Source organism: Nestor notabilis, unplaced genomic scaffold (genome assembly GCF_000696875.1).
Source record: "Nestor notabilis isolate BGI_N333 unplaced genomic scaffold, ASM69687v1 scaffold7767, whole genome shotgun sequence".
NCBI classification, from domain to species: Eukaryota; Metazoa; Chordata; class Aves; order Psittaciformes; family Psittacidae; genus Nestor; species Nestor notabilis.
In genome coordinates, this window is record NW_009936859.1 from 1,142 (window position 1) to 13,548 (window position 12,407).

A 12,407-nucleotide genomic window follows, 5' to 3' on the forward strand; every position below is an offset into this window, starting at 1 on the left:
AATTATTAAGGGGTTTTTATCACTAGGAATTTTAGGTCTCCAGTCTACTATTGTATCAGCTTCATGGAGGACAGATACTTGTTTCTGAATTTTCTCTACCTGTGCCTTCCAGTATTTATCATGGGATGTAATTCAGTATTATGTTTTCATTTGCAGTTCTGCATACAGCAATTATCAATGAGTATTTAAAGAAAATAACTAAAAAAACCCCACAGTATGTTGTAAGGCATCTAGCTGTATTACATTCCTCCCTTCTGAACAGTTAGAAACTGAGAGCAGATAAGCCCTGTGAGAGCATTAGTGTTTCTTGTGTTTTCAATAAGGTAAGGGTTAAGAGACCAAATTACAGTGTAATTGTAAAGTTGTGTAACTGCAATTATATCCACTTTATTCACAATTTTGGCTATTTGTTTTTTTAATCATTTTTCAAGGTAAATCCTAAGGATTTAGATTCAAAATATGCATATATTCAAGTTACACATGTAATTCCATACTTTGAAGAAAAGGAGTTGCAAGAAAGAAAAACAGATTTTGAAAGGACTCATAACATTCGTCGCTTTATGTTTGAGATGCCTTTCACTCAAGCTGGTAAAAGACAAGGAGGAGTAGAAGAACAGTGTAAACGACGGACTATTTTAACAGGTACTGGTTGGATGCAAATTTCCTTTAAAAGAAAACTGGTCTTTTTTTGGGGGGGGGGGGGGGGGGGGGTGTTTTTGTTTTTTTTGGTGGGGGGGGGGGGGGGAGTGGTTGTATTTAATTCTTGATACTAATTTTTCCTATATGTTGTGTATTTTGTCAAAAAAATCCTTTATTAGATTTCAAACAACTGTTGGAGGTGACAAGAATTGCAAAGTATACCAAAAAACTGTTAGACAAAACAACCTTTTAAAATAAGTAGTTATTAGTAGCAGTAATGTCAGTGATCTTTCGTTGCTATAACACATGTAAAGCTATACATATTTACATTTTCAATATTTTGTTTCCCTGACCTTTGGTAGTATTTCTAATTATATAATATGTTATTAAATTGGGCAACTAATTACTTCAAAATGAGAATTTAGCATAAAATTCTATCAAAACACACATTATTGAGAAACCTTTTTCTTACTATATGGAACTGTTTTCCGTCCATAGCTATACATTGTTTCCCGTATGTGAAGAAGCGCATTCCAGTAATGTACCAGCACCACACTGATTTAAACCCAATTGAAGTAGCCATTGATGAAATGAGTAAAAAAGTTGCAGAACTGAGGCAACTTTGCTCTTCAGCTGAAGTAGATATGATCAAATTGCAGCTGAAGCTACAAGGAAGTGTCAGTGTTCAGGTAAGAACATATGCTTTGCCATTCAGCTTGAAATTTCACTTGCTTCTGTCCTTGAACAAGTATACAAGTAGCATTTTATCATTCATTTCTATTCTATATATTCAGGAATGTCCTAAATTAGAAATATGCTCACTGTTCGCAGTTATTTCCAAAATAGGAAAAACAATAAAAGTATTTCAGGTAAATACTGATCATGGACAACTACATGAAAGGATTGAGATTCATCTCAGGAGTTTATGGTGGTCTGAGTCCCACCAGGTTTTGGTTTGAAGCTGAAACTACCATAAAGTGGTGACTTCCATATGAGGATGAATGAGCATGTTTTGCATAGGTCTCTCACAGTAGGTTCAACATGGTCATTACTGCTTTCCTATTTTGGCAAGATCCCTATGGAGGTGAAGAGGGAGTGACAAAATATCGGAGCGGGGTACTAGTAGACAATCTCACTGTTAAATATTTTTGTTTTGCCTAAGGCAAGCAAGAACTGAATGTGTTAAAATAAATAAATAAAATCCATCTAACAAAAACTATAAAGATTTAGCAAGATAAGGTATATAAAGCAGTTGTAGCATATACAAATCCGTATGGTAAGGGTCTTAACTAACAAGTGGTAGGACAAGAGGTAACAGCCCCAAGCTGCACCAGGGGAGGTTTAGATTGGATATTAGGAAAAATTTCTTCACTGAAAGGGTGCTCAGGCACTGGCACAGGCTGCCCAGAGCAGTGGTGGAATCACTGTCCTTGGAAGTGTTCAAGACCGTGTAGATGGGGCTCTCAGTGACATGATTTGGTGGTGGACTTGGCAGTGCTGGGGTAATGGTTGGACTTGATGATCTTAAAGGTCTTTTCCCATCTAGTTGATTCTATAATTCTGATTCTAAGAATGCAATGACAGAAGTGCTGCTCTATTAAACTGATTCAAATCAAAGGAACAGTAAACACAGTCATCTGAAATGACCTGTTGTCATGTTGAAAAGAAAATAAAAACAAAACAAAAAAAAAAAAAGAAAAAGTTGTCAAGCTAGTGTTTGGGATGAGAAGGGAGGGGCTCTTGCTGTTAATATAAAAGAGTAATAGGGATGAGTCAGAAATCATTGAATCCATTTTTCATGTAGGTGCCATAATAGCAAAATGAAATTTCTGCTAACTATTGCAGAATTTTCAGCTTAGAAGAATGTTTTCAATAGGTAACCAGGCCAGCCAGTAAGCCAGTAGTAGATTTAGCTAATTTTCCTCACTTTCCTGATTTCATAAACAGAGGTGACAAATTGGCAGTATCAGCAGTTACTTTGCCACATCATCAATGTGGTTTCTTTGTGCCTGGACAGGTTCATATAGAGTGCTGTAGAGACTTCTTCTGCTCTTATGTTCCAACTCCAGTGATTATCTTCTGCTTTTTAGAAATCCATGCATTCTCCTAAGACAAGCAAATCAGACATCTGTAGTACCTGTTATTGCTAAGACAAAATGTCAGAGAACTGACTTTGTTTTGTAATTCTTGTTCTTTTTAGGTTAATGCTGGTCCATTAGCATATGCAAGAGCTTTCTTAGATGATACAAACACCAAAAGATATCCAGACAATAAAGTAAAGCTACTAAAGGAAGTTTTTAGGTATGTTTTTTGGGGAGGGCGAATGACTTTTTTCAAGACTTACAAGAGTTCTTTTAACACTTTAGTGTTCTGACTACCTTAAAAACATTCTGTAAGCTGCTATTCTGAATTAACCTTTTGGATTTTGTATTCCTGATTGAGATCTTTTATTATCTGTATCAGGCAATTTGTTGAAGCTTGTGGGCATGCTCTGGGTGTAAATGAACGACTTATAAAGGAAGATCAGTTGGAATATCAAGAAGAAATGAAGGCCAACTACAGAGAAATGGCAAAAGAGCTTTCTGAAATAATGCATGAACAAGTATGTGCTGAAATTAGATTTTACATACCAGCATTCAAAATGTAGCTGTAATGTGAACCCACTAGGAAAAGTGTATATAATACTTTATGCAAAAGGATTGTTTCTTTTTTTATATGTATTTTTTTCTACTGGAGTACAAGTGTATCATAGAATTGTGGAACTTTTTTTTCCTGTTGGTGAATTTTCTGCAGATGCTTTCTTGACCTTCAGAATTAAGTCTTCCTCATTAAGAAAGTAACTCTGGTTGGCACCAGCCTGGTTTTTTATAGGAGAGGAAGATTACAGTAAAGACACAACGTTTAATGACATGAATATATATGTCACACTTCATATGTGTAGTTACAGGGTTCTCTATGAGTGACCCAAGTTGCTCACCTTAGTCTATACTTCCTGGTAACTGAGGGGGATTTAATCTGCAAGCTTAGCCCTTTTTCTTTAGATTTGGGGGGTATAAGCATTTACTTCTGCAACAGAGTTGCAGTCCTTCTTGTGGTATTCCAACATGTTTTCTTGAAGGGAATCCACTACAGGCAAGCTGGACATATAGGAAAATGGAACTCTCATGCAGATGCAGGACCTTGCATCTGTGATCTATGATAGAAATGTCTCCTGACTTCAAAGGAAAATCAGTTTTTTCCAGGAGGGCAGGAAGAGATGAAGATTCATGCTTGATCCTTGCCTTCTTGATGTTTTTATTTGTCCTATTAATCACTTCAGGTTCCTTTTCTTCCCTCTTATTTGTATGATTTTTTTCCCAGAGCCATAGAGTGGCTCATGGTTCTTAACTCTGAAGACTTGTATTTCTGGCCCACAAGAAATATCATGTGGTGGTGTTGGGTTATTTTTTTTTTCCCAAATTAGATTGATCATTCCCCTGATGGCTCAGAATCATGAGGCTATTTGCTGAAATCTTTAAAAATGTTACCTTTATGTGCTTGCCTGTTGCTGTATTTGGAAAAATAGCTTCTCACAATGCTTGTCCTAATGTCATTGAAGAAACTATTAGCTGTCTTATAAGAGCATGGGTTGTAAATAACTGCAAAAAATTTGTTATGGAAAATATAGAAAAGAATCTTAACAGTTTTTTCTTTTTTCCTCTCTGCTGCTTGCCAATATGATCAGCTGGGATGGTAATTAGTTTTGTTTATTTCTGCTCTTAGTTTGTCTAAGCTTTGTAGCATTCGTTTTCCCCAGAATTTCTAATGTTAGCGTTAGTCAATTTCTAGTTGTTAAGAATGAAGTCTTTTTGGTGTGCTTGTGTCATTTTGTAACGTTTTGGTAAATACATGTTTTCCGTTTTAAGATTACTCCTGTTGAAGAAAAGGCCAGTGTTATGCCGAATTCGCTACACATTTTCAACGCCATAAGTGGAACTCCAACAAGCACAACAGTTCATGGGATGCCCAGTTCTTCTTCAGTTGCATGATTGTTTTGTAAAGGAAAGTGTGTTCGTTTCTTTTTCAAAGTGTGTGGATTTGCTTCATCGGTGTGCGAACTCAGGATGATTTTTGAAGCTAAATGTTCGGCACGTGCAAGCTGCATAATCCATACGAATGTCTGAGCACACTTAGCAAATAGCAGTAACTGGTAATAATCTTTTAGAGTAAAGGAGGCACACATATATATTTTTAAGTCGTGCTGGTAACATTTAAAAGCATTCACAATGTCATTGCAGAAATGTGTGTTGGAAAACTATAAAGTTGAAGTTAATTTCTCTTTCACTTTAGAAAGTATTATTAAGATGAATTGCACATTACAAAAAAAGTGTTGTGGGATGTAAGTTTGCAGACATGTAACATTCAGGTGTTCTTTTTGTGTATGGCACATAGAGATTAATTCCAAGTACAAGAACTATTTTGGGGCTAGACAGAGACACTAGTTTTTTGGGTTTAATGGAACTGACAATAGTAGGTTTTGTACCATTTGGCAAATTGTTGTGCTTTATTTTATACCTTGTTGCATTTTGGAGGTATGTGAGCTTAGATCTTACTAAACAACTAAATACAACCAAAGGTCTGTATTAATGAACACTGAGTTACACTAAAATATCAATAGTAGTAATTGTTATGTACATATTGTTTGTTAATACAGTCCATACAGTCTGTACATAAATGTATTACCTTTCTAAGCATTTTTTAATATTCATACTAGCTGTTATCCTTCTGCTTTCAGTTTATTGTGAAAATTCGCTCATTCCAAGTATATGCAGACTTCACAGTTCATTTATTCCTGTATATAAATAAGTGCAATATAAAGATGTATACAGTCTTTGCTATGTTAGGTTTATATGCAGTTATTAAAAGAAGAAAACTTTTTTGCCAAAGCAATGGAGTATGTAATTGTTGATCATGGTTACTGTGGTAAATGGTGGTATAATTTAAAGCTTTTTCCATATTCTTATTCTTTTAAGACATTAATTTAGTAATTTTATATTTGGGGAAAATAAAGGTTTTTAATTTTATTTAACTGGAAGCACTGTCCTGCTGTAATTAAACATTCTGTACTACATCTATATTAAAAGGAAAAAGGTAGTTACTTTTCTCACTGTGTGCTCTGGTTTTTATTTTAGATGTGTCCCTGAACGCTTGATCGGAAAAAAAATGGCTTTTTGCAGCTTAAGTATGAGATGAGATGCAGACACTTCTAGGGTTTATTTCATATTTCTTGTCAATGAAGGGAATTTAGGTTATTAGTTAAGACATTGGTTTTGGATCCATCACATTTGACTCAAATGGCATATTACAGTAGGTAAAAGTTGTTACTATCGAGTACAGTTAATATTTGGAAGTCTTCGAAACTTTACATCACATGACAGTAGGAATCATCTTTTCCTTATGACCTGTGGAGAGGAACCTGGGCTGTCCCTGTGCCCGTGTGACCAAGAAAGCCAATGGCATCCTGGGCTGCATTAGGAGCAGTGTTGCCAGCAGGTCCAAGGAGGTGATCCTCCCTCTCTACTCAGCCTTGGTGAGGCCACACCTGGAGTACTGTGTCCAGTTCTGGGCTTCCCAGTACAACAGAGAGATGGAGCTCCAGTAGCAAGTCCAGCAAAGAGCTAATGGAATGATTAAGGGTCTGGAGCATCTCTTATATGAGGAAAGGCTGAACTGGGCCTGTTCAGCCTGGAAGAGAAGGCTCAGGAGGGATCTGATCAATTCCTGTAAGTATCTGAAGGGAGGGTGTCAAGAGGACAGGGCCAGACTCTTGTCGGTGGTGCCAGGCAATAGGATGAGAGGCAACAGGCATAAACTAGAACACAAGAAGTTCCACCTGTACATGAGGAAGAACTTCTTTACTGTGAAGGTAGCCTAGCATTGAAATAGTTGCCCAGAGAGGTTGTGGAGACTCCTTCCCTGGAGATATTCAAGAGCCATCTGGACACAGTCCTGAGGAATGTACTCCGGATAACTGCCTGAGCCAGGAAGGCTGGACTTGATGAGCTCCAGTGGTCCCTTCCAGCTTCAACCATTCTGTGATTCTGTGCATCTGTGATACTGTTTACTGTCATTTTCTGTAGGTAGCATGAAACTTACATGTTGCCATTACTCATCAAAGGTTTTTCCAAAACAGCTCATCCTGGCAGTGGAAGGCTGGGTAACTCTGCTTTTTCCAATTGTACTTCTAGAACAAATTTCCTGTTTGTGTAAAATCCTTTTCTTCAAAGGGGGTTGGAAAAACAACAACAAAAAACAACCAAAAAGCAAACAGATAAATGCTTCTGAAGAGTGAACCCACACTGCTGTGTTAAAAGACAGTCCCTTTTCTCCCCTGTACCCTGTATCCTTTTACTTTTTTGTTCATTTGTAGAAATGGGTGTAGGAATACTCTGTTATCTATCAATGTAGTCAGTCTCAAAAGGTATTTCATTATTAGGAGAAAATGTCCTGTAAAGTTGTTTTGCCATACAGGAAGAGGTCAGTATCGATATAATGTTAGTAATTGCATCTGTCCTGGTGACTTCTTCCAATCACCCCATTTTTTCTAACTTGCCCTCTGGCCTGGGAGCAGAACTGTCAGTTTCCTGCTGCAATTGTACACCACCTTTTGCACAGAGACCTCGATTTGCCAGAGTTCTATCTGTTCACCAGCCTATAAATGTAGTATGTATTTGTAATTCAGTTTGATGTATGTTTATATGCATCTAAAGAAATGTAACTTTTCTTGCTGAAATTTGGCGTATGAAAAATAGTGAAATGTAGTTGACAGTTAATGATTATCATGTGTTTAAACCTACAGACATTTTGTTTATAATCTGAGATGATGCATTTATGTGAGAACACACACCCTCTAGTGAACTGGTTTGGTTTTAAATATGCTAAGATTATAAGTGTTGGGGTTTACCTCTGAGTAGTTCATTCTCTTCCAGCCTCCTTTTTCTGCTGTTACTTCTGCAACATGTAAATTAAGTATCTAATATGGGTTATTTTATTTATAAAGACTTGGGCTTTGTAGTGGTTTTGGCTCGGGTAAAGTTCTTTTTCCTCACGGTAGGTGGTATGGGGCTATGTTTTGGATTTGTGCTGGAAAGTGTTGATAACCCAGGCATGTTTTAGCTGTTGCTGAGCAGTGCTTGCACAGTGTCAAGGCCTCTTCTGTTTCCCACACCACCCCACCAGCGAGCAGGCTGGGGGGGGCACAAGGAGTTAAACCACAACAGTCCTTTTTGACTTGCTGTGCAGTGTAGCACCTGTGTTTTGCCTGGAAGAACGATGATAAAAACATTGGCCTTGAGCCTAACCAAGTGTTTGGGCCTTGCACGGTTGCCTTCACTGTACTTCAGGATTTATCTCATGAAGACAATTAACAATTACACTTTTTCCCTTTTCTTCTCCAAGAATCAATTGGTGGATGAAACAGAGAATAACACCATCCCTTCTTTTCCTGTGGGGTAGATGTTTTCTCCCATTTTACAATAAATCTTCAGTATCTTGAACATCCTCGAGCAACCAAAATACTTTTATGGCAACTTTTCAAGGGTGTTTCCAGCTTTTCCTAAGGTTAACCAACTATTTAGGAACATCACACAGGGATATGTCCCACAGCAGCAGTATGGTTATGGGAAGCAAGGCATGTGGGAGAATATGGGTGCATAACAAACCTAACAATGATGTTATAAATATTTTTAAAGTAATATTTAATTAAGTGGAAGGATTTTAAATAAAGCTATACTTAGATGAGCCTGGCTGTCAATGAAAATGCCTAGTCTAGGGAGTCATGTAAGTTTGTTTTCTAATACCCACTTTCATCTTTTTGTTTTCTTTGTGGAAAGACTTCAGTGAATAGAAGACATGTAAGTCCACTGTCTCTCAGAAGGCTATCTGGTGAAGATGGGCAAGGCTGGTGTTCTGTGTTTTTTGTGAGCTGATCAGAGTAGGGGTTCTGGTGCTTCTTGGGCTGAGGGGAAAAAATGGAAACATCAGGCAGACGCCTGATTTCGATTGTATCTGATACTTATAGAAGTGACCATTTTAACACCTTTGAAATATTTTGATGGTGGCTTCTTCTTTTCGCTGAAGTATTATATTGAATGTATAATAAGTTATTTAAAAGCCATTTAGACTCCAAATATCTTTTGGTCTTGACACAATTAATTTAAATCATATCTAGTGATTAGGCGGTATTTCCCTTTCAAGTTAATTGCAGTAGATATTAGGGGATTTATTTTTTTTTTCTAGCATTTTCTGTTTGAGGAGTTTCATAATTTCTTCTCTTGATGCAAAGCTTGCAGTGCTTGCTTGCTTTGTTTTAAACTGTCTTTCTCTGTCCGGTAGGATTCATTGATACTGGATACCTGAAAGCACGTGTAGCTTCTTGGGATGGTGGTTTTTGCATCCAGTGCTCTGTAATCTTTTTATGTTTGTCACTGTGATATCAAACTCCCAAAAATGTGGATGTTTGACTCGACAAATTAAAGTGGGGGACATGAAAATAGTGAACAAAATTGACAGAACTGCAAGTGAGATCTTCAATACAGGCCCATGCCCCCAAAACAAATGTTCTTTTATATCAGCTGAGTTTCCGTTTAATATTTGAAGAACTGGCATAAGGTTCAAGCAGCTTTACACAGGTATAATTTTCAAATTAATGAAGTGAGATACCAGATTTTTTTTTTTTCAAATGTATGAGGAAAAACAGATGTCCACCAGTCTAGAACAGTTACCAGACCATATACAAGAAAATGCTGGTAACCACTGAATAAGTACTTTGAGGTGGCATGTAGCGTTTGAAAAATAGGATCTGAAGCCTGGAAGAAATCCGAACAGATTTTTCTCTGGCCAGTGCTATTAGCAGGACTACCAAGAGAGACCTAAAACTTCTGATTGAGCTGTTGAGTAATGTGATTTTTTTCAATGGCATGATCTGTAAACAGAAGAGACAAGTTCCCAAGGGCATACAGATAACTGTAGGAAAAGGACCTTAGTTGAGCAGAACTGTCCAGTTTGTCACTCATTCTGTAACTGAGAACCCTATGAACGTTGCTTGGGGAGAGACAATTCCAGAGCTACATTTCATTTAGTAAAGCTGTAGCAGCCACCTTAATAAGCAATAACAAGGCATGTAAGGGTGACAAATGCCTTTTATAATTGGTCTAAAGAAATGGAAGAATTGTCAGCATCACTATTTAGACTTTTAAAAGGCCTGTGACAAGAAAGAAAATCTCTGTTCCTCCATCAGCAGCCTGCTGAGGGTTTGGGGTTTTTTTCAGATTGCTTGGAACTATTTTCTCATCATCACTAGTGATGGATCCTCATTCTGCACCCATAATTTGAAACAGCAGAATATTTTCTCAACACAGTGCATATAAGTGCATCACAAAGCCTTGAAACAATTTATTTAAATGTGCCTAGAGCAATTGTTTTGTTATTGGGATTTTTTTGTTTTCCTCACTTACTTGAGAAAGATAAAATAGGGGAGGTGACAGCCTACACTAAAATTGTTACCTGTTTTGGAGGTGCTGATAACTATGAACCGTAGAAATGAAGGAATGCACCAGCTCATAAAGCCTGAGGCAGCAACATGTTGGCTGAGAGCTGTGTTGTTAAAGCTTAGGACTGGATGATTAACTTGCTGTGCATATCTGCAGAGGAAGATGACTCACAGCCAATAGTAAAATACACTTATTACAATAAGCTTGTAGAAATCATTGTAGCTAACAGTACAAGCAGCCAACTTGGATTATAGGTTATTGTAATTAAATAATTGCCACACTGGATTTTGGTGCTTGTCTAGGAGCCAGTGATCAAAACTTGACAATATTTGCTACCAGTTGGCAGAGGTAACCCTACAATTAATTTTACATTTTATTCCAAAAGAAGTGAATCTGTTCAGCTTGTTAATTGAATAAATGGGTGGCAACTAGAAGCTTTAAAAAGAAGTTGACTGGATGGTGCAAAGCTATGACATTAAGAGAGGAAATACTTCTTCCTTATGACAAACTGAGGATAACTATGAAATACTGACACTTAAAAATCAAATATTTAAGTGTTAAAAAGAGGAAATGGAAATCAAAGTACAGAAAATTGCTAAGGAATTTAAGAGGTTGACTGGAAAAATTTACCTCAGACAGATGAAGACATTAAGGCATTTTGCCAAAATACTTGCTAGCTACCACATAACCTCATTACTAGCAGGTGGTCGAAGATCAACTTGTGAAGTGTGGATATGTTCAAAGTGGTTATGTTCTGTTGGTTAGAAAGAGTGACCAAAACCTTCTGGTGGAAGAGGGGCGGAGGGGGTGGATCTAAACGATGTTAAGGTCCTCTCCAACCCAAACCATTCTATGATTCAATGATTCTATGATTTTATATTTTTGCATAATGATAATGATATATTTCGTAGCTGCCTTATAATCAAACAGGAAGTTTACCAGGTATTCAGTGCCTACAGGCCTAAAAACTGAGACCAGGCATAGTAAGAGTTGACTGGAAGGTGCTGGCCTGCTAACATTCCTTCAAAAGAGATGTCTGGGCACAGGAATTTGGGAATAATGTTCACATAGGCCTGTTATTCAGAGAAAGCGTGTGGGATGGTAATCTACTGGTTGCCATGGCGCTGGTGTGAAACACCTCACTGGGAGGTCTATTAACAGAGAACCAAAATAGGCTTACACAGAAAAGAGGTCTGGCCAAACAGCTATACTCCTTCTTTGCAGACTATAAATTCAGAGACTACTTTGTAGTTCATTGACTGAGTGCAGTAGGAATTAATGTGATGAAATTCAACTCTAGACCAGAAGGAAAGGGAAGGCAGCATTTATCTCAGTCCCTCACATTGACTCATAGTTTTCACCCAATCCTATTCTCACACCCACATGCTCATGAGCACCAAGAATCCCATGTCCAAGCAGCCAGGCCAGGCAGGCTAAGATCCACATGAAAGGCAAGGAATGGTGGCTCTTGAGCAAACATTGTGTCATGGTGGGTCTTCCTTGGCAGTGGAAAAATTTTTCAGTGTGCTGGTTTTGGCTGGGATGATAGAGTTAATTTTCTTCCCAGTAACTGGTGTGGGGCTATGTTCTGGATTTGTGTTGGCAATGGTGTTGATCAGCCAGGCATGTCACAGCTGTTGTGAGCAGAGCTTGCACAGAGTCAAGGTCTTTTCTGCCTCTCACCCCACCCCACCAGCGAGCAGGCTGGGGGTGCACAAGAGGGTGGGAGGGGACACAGCTGGGACAGCTGATGCCAACTGACCAGAGGGATACCCCATAGCATGTGGCATCATGCTCAGCATATACAGCTGGGGGGGACAGTGGCTGGCCAGGGCAGCAGCTGCTCAGGGACTGGGTGGGCATTGACCAGGTGATGGTGAGGAATTAGGCTTTTGGCAGCAGTATTTTTTCTTGAGCTTGGGGTTTGTTTTGTTTTTCTGTTTTGGGGTGGGTTGGTTTTTTTTTGGGTGGAGAGATGGATTATTTTGGCTTGGTTTCTCTCTTAATTAATAAACTATCTTTACCTCAGCCCAGGAGTTACCACACTTTCACCCTTTTGCTTCTCTCCCCCATCACACTGGGTGGGGGACGAGCAAGTGTGGGGCTGAGCTACTGGCCAGGGTTAAACCGTTACAATCATCCCGGTATTTATATCCTTCAGCTATTACAATCTGATTTTCCATCAGAACCTTGTTTACCTCACCCCCCCCCCCCCCCCCCCCCCCACACCGCCCGTGG

General features: G+C 38.4%; 1 protein-coding gene across 1 annotated transcript; it reads left to right on the forward strand.

Annotated features, from left to right (window-relative positions):
* Nucleotides 1–431: 431 nt before the first annotated feature.
* On the forward strand, nucleotides 432–4,801 carry LOC104408834 (dedicator of cytokinesis protein 9-like; the record flags this gene model as incomplete). Its single annotated transcript, XM_010018557.1, has 5 exons — nucleotides 432–642; nucleotides 1,138–1,328; nucleotides 2,840–2,940; nucleotides 3,103–3,241; nucleotides 4,545–4,801. Coding segments are annotated over 5 exons (765 nt in total), but the record flags the coding sequence as incomplete, so codon positions are not given.
* Nucleotides 4,802–12,407: the final 7,606 nt, after the last annotated feature.